Source organism: Melospiza melodia, chromosome 6, assembly GCF_035770615.1.
Source record: "Melospiza melodia melodia isolate bMelMel2 chromosome 6, bMelMel2.pri, whole genome shotgun sequence".
Lineage (NCBI taxonomy): Eukaryota > Metazoa > Chordata > Aves > Passeriformes > Passerellidae > Melospiza > Melospiza melodia.
Window position 1 is genome coordinate 30,362,584 of NC_086199.1, and position 21,357 is coordinate 30,383,940.

The window sequence follows — 21,357 nt, forward strand, 5'->3', positions numbered from 1 at the left end:
GCAAACTGTTACTTGTATATTTTTCCTACCTACCAAGTGCAAAATGGTTATTGTTTCAAATTTTAGTGTTAGAAATGTAAATATGCAGACCACCTTTTGTTTCACATTTTCAAAGTTTTTATGCTAAGTAAAACATGTATTTTAACAGTGTACAAAGGCTAAGGTAAAATGCCTATTTATTCTTAGTATTAACTTATAAAATTAACATGTGTTTCATATTAGAGTAATAAGATACATAGACTAATGTGATGTGTTGATTCTGGGTGTGTTTTTGCGTAGTGGAAATCATTGTTGTTAATAATATTTGCACAAACTTTTGTTCCTGCCTGTGATGATAGCTCTTTGTAGCTCTTTCACAGCCTTTAAACTCATTCAGGGGCTTGTATTCCTTTGCCTCATGTGGAATAGTTTCCTAAATAAATTATTTTCTTGCAAATGCTACAATCACCTGAATGTGATGCTTTTAAGAGGCAACCTAGGGAGTAGATTGCAATGCAATCTCCTTTACTTTCAGGGAGGTGCTTACACACATCCATTGACAGCAGCATTGCTGCTTATATGGCAGATCCCTTCGTGTCACAGGCTCTGTCAGTTCTTTTCACAGTGTCACCTGAGTCTTTTGATTCAGTTGCTGAAGACCATGACAAAGCTTTGGCTCTGAGTTGGGGCAAAACAGATGAAGAACAGGAAAAGAGTAGTTTTTTGTTTTGTTTACAGGATTGAACCACACACAGGTTAAAGGAATTAGTCTGAAGTCATGCAGGAAATCTTTGGCAGTGGGGGACCTTGCTAGTCTCAAACCTGATCTACACATAAGGATTCAATGATGTAAATACACCACTAGATGAGCTCCATCAGAGCTTGTTCCCAGGACAGAGACAGGATGTGCAGCGTTGGCTTTTCTCTGAGAAATTTTAAAATATTTGATGTGTTTAGAAGGTATTTTTCTAGAATAAAGTCTTTCCTGCTATTAGTAATTAACTGGTATTTGCAACTACTCAGTCTAAGCACATAGAGAGGAAACAATGCCGAGGATTGCTAAGACTGTATTTGAAAATAAACTAAAGGTATCTCCTGTTTTACATTAGTTTTTCATTGTAGTGTTAATATCAGTAAGTTAAAAAAGATAGGTGCTAAAATTAGCTTCGTATATCTTTTGACTTACATTTGTACATTTCAAAAAAGCAGAGAATGCCTTTTCCCAGCTCTTAAATGCTCAGAAAAATGTGTCAAAACTGAGTAAATAAATATTTGAATTTGGAAACTAATAAATTGGAATCATGAAGTCCTTGAAAAGTTTCTTAAAGGCCATTTAGAATTTTTACATATCTTCTAATAGCACATGAAGGTTATTTTGAGCTACTCTTACTGTATACTAAGCAGTTTCCTTAGAAGCTGTATGTGCTTCAAAAGCACAAACTGTCCAGTAGAATTAAGTAAATAAGGGCCTGCTTTCACCTTGGGCTGATAAAATCCTTTAATGTTTCAAGATTTTAGAGATAATTGTATCAGAATGGGTAAGTACTTATGAATGTGTAAGTTCGTATTTGCTGGGTGGATGATTTCCAAAATTATTAATATCATCAAGGTTTTTATAAATAAAGTGTAACTGAGCTAACAGGTTTTTTGTATGTTTTTCATTTTTATTTCTCTAGCCTCCAAAACTCTTATAAATAGCATGCTACGGGACCCTTCTCAGATTCCAGATGGAGTGCTAGCAAATCAAGTCTATCAGGTATTAATCACACTTGTTTTGTTTGGTTTGGGTTTTTTTTCCTGTGGCAATTCTGTTATCTGCCTAGCAGAGTAAAAGATTTTAAACCTCATTTAATTACTGTCATCATAAACTATCAGTGAGGTCAGAGTGCACTATAAATGGCTGTGCAATATTTGTGAGGGGAGCATTTCACTTTTTAATAGCTTGCTTTTATAGTGAATAAAAGCATGCAGTTTTTGTTTTCTGTGATTAAATCTGAACAGCATCTGATAGCCTTTTTGAGGAAAAGTAATTACTGTTTTTAAGATACTCTTTAACTATAATGGTTTTGTAGTTGCCCATCAGTATACTATTTCTCTTATTTGTCTGCAGTGTACTGTGAATGACTGTTGTTATGGACCACTGGTGGACTGCATCAAACAGTATCCTTTCCCATAAAATTTTAGGTGCACAATTGATGAGCTTAGACTGTGTGGAAGAGATGTGTCTAGCTTTAACCTGACATAAAGTTCTGCTTCACAAAACACATTTCATACTCCTGTCTTTTACATTCAGTCAGCTAGAGGGTCACTGCAGAGCTTTCTCTTAACTAACAAAAATCAGATGGACCATGGGAGGATGTCAGTTCGCTGGTTATACGTTCATATATATGCCTCATTGAACCTCTGTGCTTTTGATTAGTTGAAATGCATATCTGGTTTTTGCTTAAGACTAAGTGACCATGCTTTGAGTGGTGGAGTTGGACTATATGATCTCTGGAGATACCTTCCAATCTCAGTTATTCTGTGATGAAATTTATACGTTTCATACATAGTGTTCAACATTGTGGCTTTGCTTTGTTATGAATATGAGTTTTAACTGAAATTTTTTCAAGTGCAGTTCAAGTGTGATTGACTGATTAGTATTTTTAAACTCCTACCTGACACTCCAGCGCAGTTATTTTATTTTCTCTTCTTCATAAAGGAGATTTAGCTGTAGTAAAAAACTATAAAAATATCCTGAATGTTCGGGGATATTTTTTTATAGTGTTGAAATAATTAATTAGAGAGCCATATGGTATGTACACTGAGGGAATTCCGTGTGGCACTGAATGTTCCAGATTAAGATTATAATTTGATAGGAATGATCACCAAGAACCCAAATCTATTTTAATAAAATCTTGCAGGAGCAGCTTTTCTGTTTCAATCTGCAGTCAAAGGAAAACTTTCAAAATCATGGTCTGCTGTCCCGGAGCAGGCTAGTAAGGCAGTTCCTTCCCAAGTCCTAGAGAATCCTTGGATAAATCTCTGCATGCAGTCTGGGGGAAAATCTTGGTTTCACTGTCCAGCAAGATGGGAAAGCTGCAGTGATGTTTAGCTATTAATGAAAAACAGCACTTCATGTAGTTGCACATGTAGATACACATGATTGTCACTCCTTAAAAATACTTTCTTTCTGCTAGAAACACTTGTGTCTACTACAGCCTTAGCCCTGCCCCCATTAATTTTAACACCAGCAGGAGAGAGTTCTAATTGTCTTTGTATTTTGTGCTTTTAATTTGTAATTTTAGATATTCACTGAGATTATCTTCACAATTAAACAAAGAGCTCTGAAAGTGGATTAATCTAATAAGCCACACATTTTAAATGGTTGTTGATCATTGGTTTTCATATCCAGAATTTTAAGATTAATATTTTGTGGATGAGCAATCTGGCTGTAGTCTTATGAAAGTGCCAAGCTTAAAAATAACAAAGACACATATGTAGAATTATGAACCATTTTAAAGACTTATTTGCCTGCAATCTAGAAAAGACTTTTATATCCTCCTCATATTGTGGCTCAAATCGGTTGTTGAATATGCAGTGACGTCAGTGAGAGTAATGAAGAGTTTTTCAATTCCATTTTGGTACAGAAAAGTTTAATACTAAGCTGTGTGAGTGCATTACTGTATGTTGCTGAATTAGATGTTAATTTTGAGGTGCATAAAATAGTTAAAAATCAATTTAAAGTTAAGGTTTTAAAAGCATAATGTCTTCTGAAGGATTGCATATTGATTTTAAATATAACTATCTAATTGTATATGCATGGACCAAAGTATGAAGTCAACCTCTTTGTAAATGCCAAGAGGCTATTTTTCAGTAATAGTTCAGATGCTTACGGGAAACTAGGCTGCTAGATTGCATGAGTAGAAAATGGCTTCTGATGTTATTTACAAGTTTTGCCCCATGGTCATTGCCATACATCAATAACAGGTATTATTATAGACTAAGTGTTTTTGCTTATGGTGCATTGTAAATTCTGTTTGCAATATTTTTCCTACCTTTTTGCCATTCTTCATTTGTCCCTTTTGTTCTGAAATTGCTAGTAGAGTTTAACATAATACATAGTTTCAATTTATATAAGCTGTATATACATGTGAAGTGATTCCATAGAATAATTTTTTTGCTGTTCAACATGAAGGGTTCATATAAGCTAATTACTTAACTGTAATAGTAAGATGATCTGTAGTTTAAGTTTTAAGAAGTGACTTTAAACAGAATTTGGAGCTTAACTGCTTTTAACGTAAGATCTTCTATCATATTTTTCCCTAGGATTCTTCTTAAAAGCTTCCAGAATAGAACTTTGACCTCCAAGAGGATATATTAAAAATATTTCATATGGTGATTGTTTTATATATTCCAAGGAATAGGACATTGGATCAACAGGCAGTCGGTGAAGTGAAAAGAACTTCACTATAAAATATGATTTTATCTTTCCCTGACATTAGTTCATGCTTCTGAAAAATCAATTAAAAGGATGGATTTTTTACAGTAAGATGTTTCAGATGAATGTATTACCTATCATTTTCAAAATATAGAGAAAGAAAACCAGTTTGTTTTGTCCTTTGCTGGATTGGAGAATTGGTCGCTTGTCAGTAAAGTGCAACTTTAAAAGTATTTTACTGCAGGTTTTAGGATCACACTTTCTTTTATATTTAGAAGAATAAACAGTAAAGAAAAAAAATTGAAATACTGCCCTTAAATATACTGAATAAATATGGTTAAATGGGTCTTAATTCTATAAAGTGTATGCTGTTGGTACAATAATCTGATTTTTGCAAAGTTGTGTATGCGTCTAAAAATCACTATAAGGATTTTCAAAAATTGGAGTTCTTATCATTGGGCACTTCTGAAATGCAGATGAAGGCAAATAAATTCACTTGTGATGTTTCTATGAAGTTTCTTCTTTTCCAAAGTAATCTTGTATTTCTTAACCTAAAGCTATCAGTGCTATTGGGCATGAGCACGAAGTCTTGCTGCGAGAAATGCTTTTGGAAAAAAATCTCTCTTTCATAGGTAAGAATCTGTAGCAGAGGCTATCCAGTGAATTCTTAACTTCAGAGATGTTGGTAACTGTTTACCTATGACAAAATTCAGCCCCAATGCTCCTTATATTAGGTAGTAAAGGAAGAGTGAAATATGATTGATGCTATATATGTTATCTTTTATTGATTTAGAACTGAGCAGGAACTCAGTTACCTAATACCCTATATATACAGCACATGCACAGGCTTGCAATTAATATTTTATAGAATAAGTAGTTGAAAAAAATGCTTTAATATCTGCTGCAGTATTACTTTTGGTGTCATGAGATATTAGCCATAATCCAGGCCTTATGAGATTTAGGAAGAAGCATATGAAATATTAGCTTCAGAATGCTTTATGTATTAAAGAACTGCTAGAAGATTCACTCATTTACCTTGCTGTGCAGTTTCTGCTGAGTTTTTGCCCTCTGCTTCCCAATTAATGCAGTTACTCATTTTAACACTCCCAATTTTTAAAGTTATTTTTGGGATTAATTAGTTAGGAAGTTACTTTCATTTTTTTGTTTTAGCCTGCAGTATGTTTCTTTTAGCCTGCAATATGTTTCTTTTACATGAGTGCCATTGAAACAAAGATTAATATTCAAAGTGTCCATTCTGTAAATGTGATTGCAAACAGTGACTTCTTAAAGCATGGATTCCTTATGTGATGAGACAGTGAAGTGAAATGCTATCTTCTGTTAATGGTTGGGCATTGTACTAAAGTTGTGTGAATTTTGCTGGGTTTACCTGGAGCTATGATTTCTCCTGCAGCTATATCAGGTTAAGATTTTGGAAACCTTGAACAAATTTAAGAAGTTAGAAGGCATTATTAAACTTTTTAAGGCATTTGTCCACATGATTAAGGAACAGAATTAGTGTTCTCTTTTATTTTAGAGAAAAGTGAAAAATGGAGAGGATTAGTTACAAGCTTGCAAATGACACTATGAAAATATGAAGAGGCAAATTTTCTTATTTGACTGTAAGAGCGTAGATATAGGTAATAGACTTAAGCTGTAATTGCAGAGATGATGATTAAAAAAAAACAAGATAAAATACCAAACAGTTCTAGGAACAATAAATGTAAAACCAACTGCCAGGAAAGGTTGTAGAATCACCTTCAATGAAAAATTCAAGGCTGGATTTGACACTCATCTATCAAAGCTGGTAATGAAATCAATTCCATCACGATACGAGGGAATGGACTGGATGACTCACTAAGGGATCCTCAACCCAATGAATTATCATTTTATTTGGCTTGTGTAAGCTTAAGAAGTGGAAAAATCACATTTGAATTTTACTGTTTCGTGACTTTGGATAAGCATCAATTTTTTCTTTAGAAATTAGCTCCAAGAAATCTGTGCTATCAAATTAAAACATCTAGAATGCGTTAACTTATTAGAAGAAGTTAGAAGTTAACTTATTAGAACTTAATAAAATATGAAGATAGAAATGAGAGAGCTTAATTTGTTGTTCACATTCTATATATAGCGAAGTATTGTTTAGTCATGATTTCAGATATGTTAAGATTTGTATTTATTATGTCTGTGATCATGTATCTATTTCATATATATACATGTTTGGGATATTCTTAAAAATAAAACTTTCCCAATATTTGCAAGATGAACCCTACCAAGTCTCTTGCAATACAGCCTTTCCTTTCCAAAAACCTAGTTCCAAAACTGCTTGAAGAAAACACCATAAAAACAGAAGAGATGCCAGTATTTCCCATAGGTCTGAAACTTCAGGCTTTGTTGCGTAATTCTTCATTCCTGTTTTGAAGAAGGCTTATGGTTTACATGGCTAATGGCTTGTAATTCCATTACTTTTTAACATGTTTCAAAGAAACAGAAATTTTGCAGTTCCCATATTAGTGGGAATTCCCATATTCCGCTTTACTGCTTCAAGAATAGTCAGGGAGTTTGTATCAGATGTGTTCACCTGAGCAACAGAGAGTCTAGTACAGGAGAGGAAAGTACAGTCACAGGGCACAGTGAATATCAAGTGCCTCAGTATAGGCTTAGAGCATGAAGCAGCTTTTTAGGTTCTGGACAGAATTTGTTTTTAGAGCAGTTGGCTTTCCAAGCCTTCAGATCAGAAGTAATACCTTCAGAGTCACCCTGGAATTGACTGGAAACCTATAGACACTAATGGGGGTTACATTTGATTAATCCACTCTTCATAAGAAGTGCTTCATATACCATATCCTCTCTTCAGCAAAAACACAGCTCTCCAGTCTTTATCACTTGGCCTGCTTGAGATTAAAGTGATCAATAGAAGCATTTTATCGAAATAGGCTCGCAGCTTCACATGCCATACTGAAATGGCAGGAGCTTCTAAGTTCTGTATAGGAATTTTATTTTTGTGTCTTTACCATGAATATGTTAGGAAAACTTTTAGATATATAGGGAGCTATTGAGCTTTATCCTCCTTTGATTTCCACCAGTGGATATAAATCATGAAATCTGATCAGTGTTTTCTGCTGTAATCTTGAATTTGCAGTTGTAGCTCATTCATGCCTCAGCAGAGGAGGGCTAGTAGAAGAACAATGATGTGTTAAATGGTTCTGATTGAGTGTGACATTATGGTAAAGATGAAGCTGCAGTTTTGTTGAAAATCTAAATTAATGGGGTATCTGTTGACAAACTACTTATTAGGGCTGTTTCCACATAATTTTCAGACCTGAGGATTTATAAATGTAACTGTCAAAACTGCTGTGGGCTGGCTTTCAAGCAGTTACTGAATTATTTTTTAATCTGTGCTGGAGTTTAAAGATCTTTTGAGGTGCAGAATGCTGCCTCTGTAGTTTGTGGAGCAATGTGAAACATACCTGGGCTGAAAAGCTAGTACTTCTTTTTGATGGTGTTATGGTTTAAAACAAAAATTTTATGGTGATTGTGAGGAGTTTGGGTAATTATTTCTTCCCCAGGGTTATAAAGCCTTAAAACACTTGGAGAAATACTAGTGCAAAGCTCTGTTTCTGCACATGACAGATACATCAATAATAAACATGGTTTTTAATATGTTTTCCAATGTTAATCACAGGATGGAATGTTAGGAGAAACCACATGAAGACATTTAGAACCAGATATAAAAAAAATCATGTTCTTTTCCTCACCATGAATTAGTATAAAAAGATTTTAAAAGTATTTGGGCACTCTTGATAAAACAATCTGCTGAAGAATATTAAAAGTAATGCTGATACAGATTCCAGTTCAGAGACTTGCCGTGTTGACCTATGAAACATGTGTTTACATCTGTTTTGGTTTTCACTAAGTTTTTTAAGGTGCATTTGCCTTATTTTGTGGCACTAGCATTTGTTAGATGTGAAAGAAAATACTGGCCTTTCTATTACTATTGCTCTTAAATGAAAAAAATTTCAGCTGGGACTTCCTATTTTCTATGCTAGATTATTTTAAACAATTAAGAGCAGGTTGCTCTTAATTGTTAAATTAAAGTTAACTAAATTTGGATAAAATTGTTTTTATTGGTTTTTTAAAATAAGGATTAAAAGATTACATAGAACATTAATTCATTTTTATATTATGGCATAAGACTTTCTATTCAGATGTTCTGTTAAATTAGAACTTTCTCGATCTTAACATGATTTGTATACTTGACAATTTAAGTTTCAAAAATTAGTCAAAAACCAAATCTGTCTCCAAATCCTAGAAATGTTTTTCATTATCTTATCACGTGATAAGAGTCATAATTTTGTATTATGTGATAATGAAGTGCCACATTGCAAAGACTTATATTTAGTGTAGTGTGTTTATAGTGAAGAAATGCTCTCAAAATTAAAAAAAAAAAATATAGTACCACTCAAAAAGAATAAACACCTATTGCAGTTTACACTGATGTGAATGTTCAGATTTCCAAATTTACTTCTGTCCTAATTTTAGAATTAGTTCACTGTATAAAATACTTCAGAATTACATTCTTCAATGAAAAAGAGTGGGAGGGTTTGATTTTGGCAATATTACAGTATTTTGATTTCTAAGTTAGTATGTTTTTCTTGTCATTAAAATGTTACTTGGACTCAAACTGCTGACCTTTCAGGATTTGCACAAAGTATTCAAAAACTGAGTTCTGAACATTGGCCATGAAACTACTGTCCTAACCTGATAAATGGATTGGAAATAAGCTACCCAACAGTGAGAATGGACCATTAATTTTAATCAAAGGTGATGTAGAAAGGCGAATGGGATGCATGACAATGTCAACAGCCCAGTAGGTGTTAAGGGGCTACACAGCCTTACTTGTTACTAGGTAGTGCCATTAGTTGAGCTTGGGTGAAGACAGAAAGCCATGCCTGGAATTGAATGACCAGGTCACTCCAAATTCTAATGGAGAAACGGTGTTTCAGAAATACCAATGTAATGGTATCAGAAATCAAGGACAAAAAATATTAAGAGGTGGCATGGGCTTTTTTACTTTCCTCTTTGTTTTTCATTTTTTTAAAAGGAAGCTTCTTTTCCCTTTTGCAGTTTTGTCTTGCTCATTCATTATTATTTATTTAAATACTCATCTCTAATATTTTTAAACAATGAAGTTGTAGACATAATGTTAGCAGAATGTCTAAATCTATGTTCAGAAACTGGAAAGATTCTACAGAATCCAGAATGCAAAAGAAACTAAAATTATGGTTTTTCTTTACTTTAATAAATTTCTGGGAGAGAAGACTTTTCTTGCTCTTTTTCTTTAACAATTTTATGCTAACATTAAAAATAAAACCAAGGCAGCAGCAACAGTATATCTATGTTTGTGGTGCTGGTAGGATTAATCTTAACACATCCGAAGGTGGAGAGACTCTTCTTTCAATCAGTGAATATACCTCTTTATTTTGAATATTTGGAGGTTATAAAATACTGTATGACAGCTTGAATTAATGATGTTTATAATGAAGACATAAAAATGCAGAGATGACAAAGAAGCATTTTTATATCCATGCTTCAGGTTTTCTACAAAGGTTCATTTAATCTGACACAGCATTGCATGCATAAGAAAGATATGTATGACTGCATTAGTAATTCTTGCACTCTTATTTAGAATAAAATTAATTATGCTGCTGTCTACTTAATGGAATAGTTTCATAAACAGTAGTTCTTATTTTCTATGTGCAGCTGAAGATCAGCTTCGTGCAAAGGGTTATGACAAAACACCAGACTTTATTTTAGAAGTGCCAGTAGGTAAGTCTTTTAAAAGAATTTTTATTATTTTGTGTAGAAGTACTCATCTAAAATATTATGGCTACTTAAGTGAAGCATACTCTAGGATACTGTAAATAAGTCTCTTCAGGAGTTACCCAATAATTCTAAGAACTTCTAGTTTGAGTCAGAGAGGGTTGATCCTAAATAGTGTTACCCAGTCTTTCTTCCTTAGTCTCTGCATGTTTTTATCTCATTAACAAAAAAAGGACAAAAAAACAACACTAAAAACCCCCAAATCCCTGTTCCCACTAATGTATTCTGCCCACTGCCATTCTGAACTAAACTCTGAAATAGCTAGAAATGTCTTTTACTTCTAGATCAAATCAGTTAATAGTCTTAAGATTATTACATTACACCTGTAGGTCATTGCATAAAGGTTTGTTATTGTGCAGTTATTCTTTTACCATCACTTTGCATCCAAATACAACTCTGCAGTTCTTTACTGTTTTTTAAAAGCCTGAATGGCAAGAAAGAATAAGGGAAAAAAGTAAGTATAAAGGTCATGTTAAAGTTCATCTGCCTTTTCTGGTCTTGAGGCTATGTGACAGCACTTGAATATCAGCAAGGAGGGAGTATCCACAGTCTTTCTAGGTAACGTGTGCCTGTGCTCAGCACCCTCATAGTGAAAAAGTGGTTGCTGATGTTCAGGTGGAGCCTCCTGTGTGTAAGTTTGTACCCATTGCCGCTGGTCCTGTTACTGGACACCACTGAAAAGAGCCTCCCTCCCTCTTTACCTGCTCTTCAGAAAGTTGCATACATTAGTAGGATTGCCCAGTAATGTGGACCATAATAAACACAGTACACACATGGTGTTAAGGGTACCTGCTTTTATATTAGGAACGTGAGGTTATATTCCACCTATTGAGGAGCCTGATCAAAAGGAAACTAGAAAAGCAACTACTTTTTTTAATTCTTAAGAAGGGAAACCAGGGAACACCCAAAAGAATTATTTTTGTATTATTACCCTATTAGAAAGAAGGTTAAAAATAGTAATAATTCATTTGCATATATTTGTCTCAAATTCAAATAATAACAGTGCATTACTTCTTTCAAGTTATTGTAATCACCTGAGACTTAGAGGAAATAATGTTCTACCTGTTGTCTGAACTAAGGTATAGCAGTCCTTGGATTCTTTTCTTCATGACTGAGTACAAACCTAGGAAAGGCAGATGTTTCTTAGAATTAGCATCTGAGCTGATTTTACCTCAGCTGTTTTATCTCCTGGGGTCTAAAGGTATTGGGGGTGGGGAAGGATGTAGTAGTGTGGGCCTACACAAGTTAACTGGGTTACTGAGAGCCGGGCAGCGGTGGCACATAGAGCTTAGTATGGTGATTTCATGAGTTATTTTCCCAGATTCCCTGAGTAATTTTGCAGTCTGTAGTCAATCATTTGCTGCTATAGCCTCTTGTAATCTTTCTGTGTAGTGCTTCTAGGTTTGCATGCTCTCTGAAAACCTCATTCCAAGTTAAATTTATGCCAAGGCATCATGGTTATGGATATTGTAGGTAACTCAAAATAACCATAACATTTTTAAAGATCTTAACAATGATACCTAACAACACCTTTTTGGAGAAAGAATGATTTCTTCTGCAAAATTACATTGCCATTAAGAAAAGACATTGCTTTTTCAAAAAAAAAAAAAGATTATTTTATTAATATTAGTAGTTCACTCCCGCAAGAAATGAGGAAAGACATGAACCAAAGCAAATGCCAAAGCATAGAAACAAAATCATATTTTTTCACATAAGCCTTCTTACTCCTAACTTTTCTGATGAAGCATTACTGGTTTTACAAAAGAAAGGAAGCAGACACATGTCCAGGATAAATTTCCTTCCCTTTCTTATACCTTCCATTCTGGATTGGTGGCAAGTGTCTGTCTGTAACAGCTTATCTAACTGTTTTTATCATTCAGCAGAAATTTCCAATTTCTTACCTGACAACTACCTTCCAGCAAAGTAAGGGTAGTAGAAGAATACAGCTGCTTCTTAGTCTAATCTCTTTTTTTTAATATTCTCTTTGCATTAGAATAAATGCAGATATGTGGAACAGGGTGTAATTAAACTGAAATTCATGTGATTATCTGTTTAAAGTATTTTCTGGTATTTTTTTAAATGCCCTATGTACACATTTGAAAGAAAATTTTTACAAATATGTAACGTGGTTGCAAGCATGAATTATGTGGTAGATTGTGGAGTAAATAGAATGTTCCCTAACACAGTCTTACAGGCTGTTGAGTGTGATTTTCAGAGTTCAGTTTGTTTTCTGCTGTCACCCTAGCTGTGGAAGGACACATCATTCACTGGATTGAAAGCAAAGCCTCATTTGGTGATGAAAGTAGCCACCAAGCCCACTTGCAGGACCAGTTTTGGAGCTACTGGAACAGGTATATTTCTGTTCGTTTTCCTTATAGATAAATAGGACTTCATTTTAAAAATAAGTTATCGGATAAAACACTACTGACTCAACATGTTATTAATCTGACATTTTGAATGTCAGTAATTAGCATTTCAGGTTGGTGTGCTGAAATATTTATGAAAAATTGAGATCTTAATTTTTAACGTGCAGCAAAAATATATGGTGATTTTACGGTGATGCTAGAGTAAGTGATGTTGGTACAGAAGTTATATGCCAGTTTTTTAATACCTAACTTAGAAGGAAGATTTTGCTGTAATGTTATGGAATATGTACAAAGTGACAAATTTGTTAAAATATCTTCCCAGTCTAACCAAGTGGGATTGGTGTAGAAAGGACATTATTGCTCATTGTCATTGTAAGTAGGACAGTACTGTTTCACAGTGGGTTTTTTTTAATGAAGTATTTCTTTTGTACATTTGAACCAATAATTACAATTATCTTCAAGTTGAAAATGTAGTAAGTATTTGCAGTTTAAGGGGGAACAAAAGTTGTACTGGACAGAATTTAGTGGGATGTTGATGGTATTGGTGTAAAGATATTTTCTCTTAAATATGGTTAAAATGCTTCTGCTTTATTGTTCTAAAAGTCATTATTGTGTATATTTATAAATCTTTATATGGTACTAGACACCTCCTCACTAGACACCTCCTCACCTCCTCATAAAAGAATACTAAACACAGTGCTTCATCCTCAATGCCATTTTTCTATGTATTAGAACCCTAAGCAAGATAATGAGGCAATTTAAACCTTTAATAACAGATTGTTTTAAAACATAGATTTAGAAGTCTTCTCAGTGTCCACAAGAGACCATCAGAGGGATAGTGGAGAACATGGCACAAGTGTGTGAACGTGCAACAGTCTCTGTTCCAATATCAGAGCCTAGTCTGGTGACAATCAGTATTTCAGCTGAATATGAAAATTGCTAGAATTACCTTTGGAAATACCTTAAAAGCAGGTTCAATAGAAAGCAGCAGAGAAAGGGAAACTAGATCTTGACAATAACATCATTAAAGTGCAGAATTGTGCTCTGCAGCAACATTCTTGATTGATAGAAAAAGGACCTGCTCCTACTTGGCAATCTCAGAAAGCAGAGAGTTGGAAAGCTTGAATCAAGGTAATGGGAAACTTGGAAGGCTGTCAGTTGTTGGATGATGATATTGTATTCTAGAAGAGTTGTAGAAAGTAAATTGTGAAACACTGAATGTAAAACTTAGAAAGAAATTTGAGTACATATGATATCTAGGCAAATGGTGAGAATGGCAGGAGAGATTGTGATGCAAACGTTGCTGACCTGCACATCAGTGTAAAGGAAAGGGAGCAGCTCAGGCTAGGAGACCATTAGATGTACTGGAATACTTTCTGAGTGTACAGGGTGTGTTTGAAGGCATCCATTATGGTGTCAGAGAAGAGCGCCTCCAAGAAGTGAATTTCAAACTGATAACTTGAGTTTAAAGATACTAAGTTAAGATGTACAAAAATGTTTGATTCTTTAGTGCAGTGAATTTGCATTCATTTAAAGGAAGCTAGAACTCTTCATAATAAGATTAGTTACACCCTAAATCAAAAATTTAGGTTAATTATGGAAATTAGGCAGATTTCTGTGAGGTTTTTTAAGGAATAATTCCTCTTAGTTTTAATTTTGGCACTGCTTGGCCAAGCTGACAGAGCCACATCTTCTGAAATGAGTTCTGAATTACTGTAGTTTCTAATATAATGACAGTTGGGTTAATGAACACATGTTGACAGATTGGGTTGCATGTAGGTTAGACAGTTAGGTTTCATTGGTCTCAGGAACTATTTATATGAAAGAACACAGTTGTAACTGCACAAACTGTGAACCAATTTTGTATTATTTTATCAGTCTATGCAGAGGTCTTTCAAGAGATTCTCAGTCAATTTACTACACCTTTGTGTCTCACTTCCTCTTGAAAGAGAAATTATTTGGAGAACAAGCAATAGAGTTGATATGACGCTCAAGTAACAGTTTCGGATTTTTTAAACCTGATCCATTGGTTGAACTTAAAGCAGAAATTAAATTCAAGAGAAAATCTGTATCACCTGTTAGATGTGGAGAGAAACACAAATCTAGATACTTTGAAAGGAATGAACCTTTTCTGTTCAGCTTTTTTATTGCTTATCTAAAAATTGTGAGTCAACCTGGAAAAGTTTCTGTGTTCTTTTCTCACATGTCACAGATGTAAGATGAATTTTATTCAGAATCTGACTGAAAACTTTGAACATAGCTGGGGCTTGTTTGCTGTTATGTGTGTATTTCATTAAATCCTGTACTTTGTGCTAACTAAATCTGTGAGTGTCTTAAATTGGTCTGTGCTGACAGGAAAGAAATGGCACTTTCTCATTTAACAGAACAGCTCCCTAGATGCAGTCAACCATGTCTGTTCACCTCAGTGCAGAAGAACACCTTTTTATTACTCTGAGTTCTGCAGGGACAGCTTAGCAAGGTTTTTTATGGCTCATACATCAATGGTATTGTTAAGCAATTTTCAATTGCAGTGGTACACTGCAACCTCATCTTCAAATTAAGCTTCACATTAAAAATGTACAAAGTGTACCTTGTCAGTGGATTTGCACAGTTATAATTTAAGGTGTTGTTTAGATATTGAGATTTTTCAATAATAAAGAAACATGTAAAGGCAAGTTTGGTCTTGCATGTTCCCAGATTGATTTTGCAGAGTTATGTTTTGGGAAAAAAAGCTATTTTATATACTGGTCAAACTTAGTATGAAGTGATTAATATACTTCCCTCAGTATGTTTATTCCTTCAGAGCAGTTGCTTCCACTGTAGCTTACACTGCTACTGTACAGAGCAGACTGTAGCTTACACTGCTACTGGGTAAACAAAGAAACTCCGTGTACAAAATATAATTGCCTTTTGCACAAGTAGTAAATACCACACTTTTCATTTTTCACTGGTCTACATTGCTGTATTTGTTGTAACTATGAGAATAAAAGCTATTGAATTGTTAGTGTGACCAAAGGTAATTTGGAGAGTATAAACAGCAAGTTACACAGATTGCATTTTAAAATGGGGTCTGTGAACATGTTGTAAATTATTTTAGGGTTTAGATGAATGTTGCTGTTTCTTTTTCTTTTCTCCATAGTGTCTGATTTTATAACTTTTTTAAAAATTAAATTAAAAATTGGAGTCCTAGCTGTAAAAGTCTGTTAGTCAGAGCTGACAGGCATGACTACTGTTTTCTAAGGATATACAGATCATCAACACATGGTTCAAACAGTAATTAGTGGGTGCACTGTCAGTGACTTGCTGTAAGATATAAACTCAAATACAGCAATTTAAATTTTCTATCTTGTTCAAGCATGGCTAAGGCATATGTACAGTCTGGAATATAATTTCTAGAGAGTCCCAGGAGATAGCTTGACGTCATTATTAGCTAAAGAAACTTTAATATAGGTGAGGAAAAGCATAGGAAAATGTCATATTTGACACTGTTATAAAACTAAAGGCAATTTCACATAGTGAAAAAGAAGCATTTCATCTTCTCTTTGAATAAAAATGGTAAGTCATCTCTCTACTAGATTCCTTCCAGCATTTGTTTTTGTTCTAAATGTTTAGTCCTCTACTTCTGCTTTTTTGAAAGAATAAATAAAAGCAAGTTTCTCGTAAGTAATTTTAAAATAATAATCACACTTTTTGGAAGCCTAAATTCATGATTCATTGTGTTGTTAAAAGGTGCATTATGCTTAATCTTGGGACTTCAGTTCATAGCTATAAATCATAGTAAAATTATTAAATTATCATAGAGCCCTGTTGATTAATAAAAGGGTATTTAATTCAGATAAGTACAAACAGAAATGATGCAAAAGATTGTATTTCACAACACAAACTCAGATAATGTGTTCCTAGGTTTTTGTGAGAAAAGTTTTGCGTTCAAATTCATTTACAGTTGACAGTAAGGATGAATTCTTTGTGATCAAAGTCTGAATCAGGAGATCAAAATTACAGGCATTTTTTGCTGTTTACCTCTTTAAATTGGTTTAACAGGTTACTGTGAAGACTGTTGAAGTAAGAAGTGATGTCTGATTGTAGGGGAAGAGGGAGATTTGCTGTGGGTTTGTGCATGTCTGTTCCATTAACAAGTTTAGTATTCTTCAGTTGCAGATGGTTAAAAAATTGTTTTGGTGAGTTGGAAACCATTGTAGCAACTTGACTTGGAAGAAATCTTGGGAGTTACAGTTGTCAAGTGGCTAGGAAAACTGTTCATGCATACCCAGTATCCAAAGCAGCCCAAATACAAAGAATGAAAGGTCATTCTTCTTGAAGTTTGATGGTTTGTTGACATATTTTGACACACTGGTACAATGCTGAAAGGTTTTGACCTTACTGCTACACTGAGGGACTTAGGGTTTGTTTAGCTATCTAATGCTTGTAGATTTCCACACATGCTGTGTTTTGCTATGCTCCTTTTTCTCTCCCTTCTGGCTCCACTTGAATTACTAAATTAATCTTAAACAAAATAGGATGTAGATAGAAGAGAGAGTTGAGGGTGATTTTTACTGCTTAGGACTTTATATAGTAAGTTTCTTCAAAACTAATTAACTTTTTTTAAGTGAATTACTATGCCAACTTGCTAACCTTAGCAGCACTGAGTAAGATTTGTTTGTTTATAGACAAGAAGGGAACGAAGAGCAGTGAAAAATGCTATTTTCCACTACTTTTCTAGTAGAAAATGCAGTAGTATACTTTGTGAAGATGATAAAATTCTATGTTCTTCTGCAAGAATAACAGATACAAGTGTAATATATGTATTGCACGCACACAAACACATACAGAAGCATATCTCTGCACTTTGCAAAGTCCTGGATACATTCAGCCTATCTCCAATAGCATTTCAGTTTAATTACTTTTGTGTTTATTTAATGACACATGAACAGTATAAAAATCAACATGTATCTTATGCAAATTTTTTTTTTTACTCCAGCTCAAAAGTAATGTTATAAGTAATGTTTAAACCTGTTATGCTCTCTTCAACTATGTGATTGAAAAACAGACCATGAAGACATTTTGACTGAGACCATGGCTTATGCATAGCATAAGTTAATTGTTTTGCTGAGTATTATAGATTGTTTTATTTTGTATCAAGACTAATTTTTGTCAAAGCAAAGAAGGAACAGACCATATTTTATTAATATTATCATTTGTGTTTGAGTGATTGATATTAACTATATATTTTCATGCATTGTTCTCCTTAGGTATTGTATTTCATACAAGCATTAAACTGGGATTTTCATTATAATTTAATGCTCTTATGTAAGCCTCTTTCACTACTAGATTGTTACATCCTGAACTTTAAAAATAGTAAATTAAGCAGTTTATATCTTTGTTTACATTATTTTTCCCTTATATTTTTCTGTACTGTCTTAAATATTTTGTTGTCACAGGAAATTTGTGTAGTCTAGACAGAGCATTTTCAGCTTCCTTCCATATTACTGCTAGGCTTCAGCTCCAGTTCTGCTGGTATTTCTCATTCAGATTAGACAAGCATCTAAGTTTATGTACGATGAGAGCTGACAGCATAGATCCTGCTATTCTTGCCAAAGGCCTGGTTGCACACACTCCACTATGTCAAAGAATGTCAACCCCCCACAGACCTTACCTTTCAGAATTCCTTGTAATTTTTAATTGACATTTACATCTGACATTTTCAATGTATCTTTTTAGTGTTGGTTCTTTATCTACCTACTACTAGTTAAAACCAATCCAAAGCAAAAAGAATGCCTTCCTGTGAGCTATGATATCATGTATTTTTTATTTAACAAGGTCAAGTTGCTGGGCTGAAACTCAAGAGTTATCAGCTCCCTCTTCCTTTTTCTAACTCTGGAGGTGCTAGTCTGATTCATTTCAAATGACAATTGAAGAGGGTAACAGGCATCTAAAGTGAAATTTTACTCTTAGTACTAATGAACAAAGCATAAGAGTATTATTGTTACTGTGCATCACACGCAGAAGGGATGCAGAGATTTCAAGGAAATTTTAAGAATACTAATAGGGACTCTCCTTTGAGTCAGGTACTTGAACATTGAAGGTGCAAATATTCATACCTGTATACATGCAAGATATGCTAAGAGCATAATATTGTGAATTAAGTAAAACTGGCAAGTATGTCATTTAGCTACATGTTGCAGTTGTTGTGCTTCTTTGCCTTTAGAAATCTCAAGTTTTTATTTGGGTTACAATGCTAAAAGCCTAATAAATTAGTTTGAGCATAATTATCCATCTACTAGAAGTTAGAATGAAGGACTATAGTTGATTGTAAATGTCACAAAGCAAAAAAAGTAGAAGCAGCATTTTGTCACAAATAATGCTGCTTTTCTTCTAATTAGTTAATTTACATTTTGCAAATTAAGGGCAAGATTCAGACAGAAGATAATCTAGTAGCATATCATAGCTTTACTGACCTATATTTGTATATGCCAAATTTAAGTTAATTAGAAATGTAGATGCTGTTTGTTTTATCTGTCAAAAAGCTCATGTTAAAAAAAAAAATCTAGACACACTTTTTCCCCCAACATTTATCATCTAAATAATAGTCTTGCCAAGATGGCAGCCTCATAATAAACTCTTTTCAGTGGAGTGATGGGTAATGAAGCTTGCTTGTGAAGGCAGCGAAAAATGTTGTCTAGCCAAATGTGTGGATATGATGGCTAGAGAATCAGTGGACTTTCTCAGTCATCAATCTTTTTAGTAGCCTCTTACACATCTGAATATTTTGATAGATGATCTAATAATTGAGTTATCTATCTTTCTAACTATCAGAGTTGCATAAAAATTATTCTCACATGCTATTGAATATTATATATATTGAGCATCCAGTAAATTTTTCAAAAAAAGTCCAAGAGGTAGAGGAATTTTGTTTGTCTTAAGCAGCCTTTAATATATTAAATGATAAATTACTATGTATAGAATACAAAACTGTATGTACTAATATAAGGAAAAAATAAATAATGTCAATAGCTGATTACAGATAGGACTCAGTAAATAAAGCATTTACAAGTATGACACTGGTGAGGTTAATACACAATCTAAGTAATTTGAAGTACAAAATGAGTGGATTCGTAGTCCCCGGGCAGTTGATGGACAAGAATCACATTTCCACTCAGTTGCACAAATTCCTTGTGCCTAAATCTTGGCTTAAGGAAAAAGAAATACACTATAGTGTACCAGGTTTCCGTTCAGCGTCTGTGAGAGCTCTGAGAGAGTTCCTTTTGATTAAAGATGAGACTGAAATGTATATATTGAAACTTCCTACATTTCGTTTATTCTGAGTGATTGTACAATATGGATTCCTGTTTCCAGAGCACAAGAATCTGCTTCCCTGGAACACTAACCCTAGAACACTAATCTTGTGTTAATGGAGGCACTGAGGATATTTGGATAAGTTGCATTAAGCACATCATCAGTTGTGTCTTACTAAAGCTTCAGAGTGGCAGAGCAAAATGCTTGTTGGTGTTTGTGTATTTTTTAAAATGCTGCATTATATAATTCTTAACTTCAAATGCATTTCTGGTCTGGTAAAAATTATTTTAACAATAAGAAATACATTGTTGCATTAAGAATATTTTTCCTGCCTCAGTACCACCAGTTTATTTTCAATTACATAATTTTGTAGAGATTGTAAAATGATCCTTCTTGTAAATTCTTGGAAACTGTGTGATGAGGATTCATTTCTTAAATTTTTTTCAGTTTTTTAGTACTTTTCTTGTTTCATAACTAATGCAAGGTATAAACAAGTATGTTTGATGAATAGTTCTCCAGTTGGCAAAGAGACTTTTCTTTCTCTGTTCAGAACTAGAGTGACTTTCATGAGGATATCAAGAAGTTATTCACTGATTTCAGAATTTTAATGGAAAAGTATCAGAGGGATTTTCTTTGTAGTTACTACCTGTTTAAAGGAGTATGAGAAAGATGTATTTTAAGGACTTGCATGTTATCATCATTTGACAACACTTTGTGAAAGTATCATTGAACCTCATGGGACTTTGCTACTGCATATGGATCTGCAAATTGAACAAACCTTGGGCTGTCTCACTGGCAGTGGTCGTGACTCTCATGCTCAGTAAGTCAAATTTTTGATGTTTATTAGTTCTTCCTAAACTAATAAATAGTTAGTTGGATAAAATTTGAGTACACATAAAGCAAGACACCAAAGTAAGGTGATTTGAGTATCAAAAATGTAAAAGTTTCCAATAAAGTTTGGCTCTGAAGTTCCACATTTATGTTGCCATATTGCATCCCATTTGAGTATTTTACATTTTTGTCTTCAGTAATATTTAGATTGATTTTATGCAGTCTTAAGTTACATAAGGAAGATATTACAGAAGTATATTTTAAACCTAGAACTAAGGCATTAGAAAACAAGTTACAAAAAAAAGATTACATTATTCTGTTTTATTACTTCTGAATGTATAAATTCATAAGCAATTAACTGGAGTTTATCAACATCAGTGTTTTGTGGCTTCTTCTGCCCTTAAGTAAATTGGCAGTTGTTCTAGTAAGCATTTGTAGCATTTCTGCTAGAGAATATATCAAGTTCCTAAGCATGCACAGTGTGTTATATACAGTTACAAATATGTATGTATTTGTATACTTTATGAATGTTTAGGTCTTTATTTAGGAAAGAGGTCTTCATTTCCCTCTCCTAATCTAAATATTAAG

At 33.8% G+C, this 21,357-nt stretch overlaps 1 protein-coding gene across 2 annotated transcripts in view; it reads left to right on the forward strand.

The window, feature by feature from the left end:
* The window catches only part of CDIN1 (CDAN1 interacting nuclease 1), a 122,639-nt gene that overhangs the window by 49,467 nt on the left and 51,815 nt on the right, over nt 1–21,357 (forward strand). For both annotated transcript variants that reach the window (XM_063160482.1, XM_063160483.1), the window contains exons 6-10: nt 1,656–1,735; nt 2,090–2,139; nt 4,964–5,031; nt 10,160–10,225; nt 12,525–12,630. In XM_063160482.1, the coding sequence (XP_063016552.1) occupies nt 1,656–1,735; nt 2,090–2,139; nt 4,964–5,031; nt 10,160–10,225; nt 12,525–12,630 (370 nt within the window). The remainder of the gene's footprint in view (nt 1–1,655; nt 1,736–2,089; nt 2,140–4,963; nt 5,032–10,159; nt 10,226–12,524; nt 12,631–21,357) is intronic.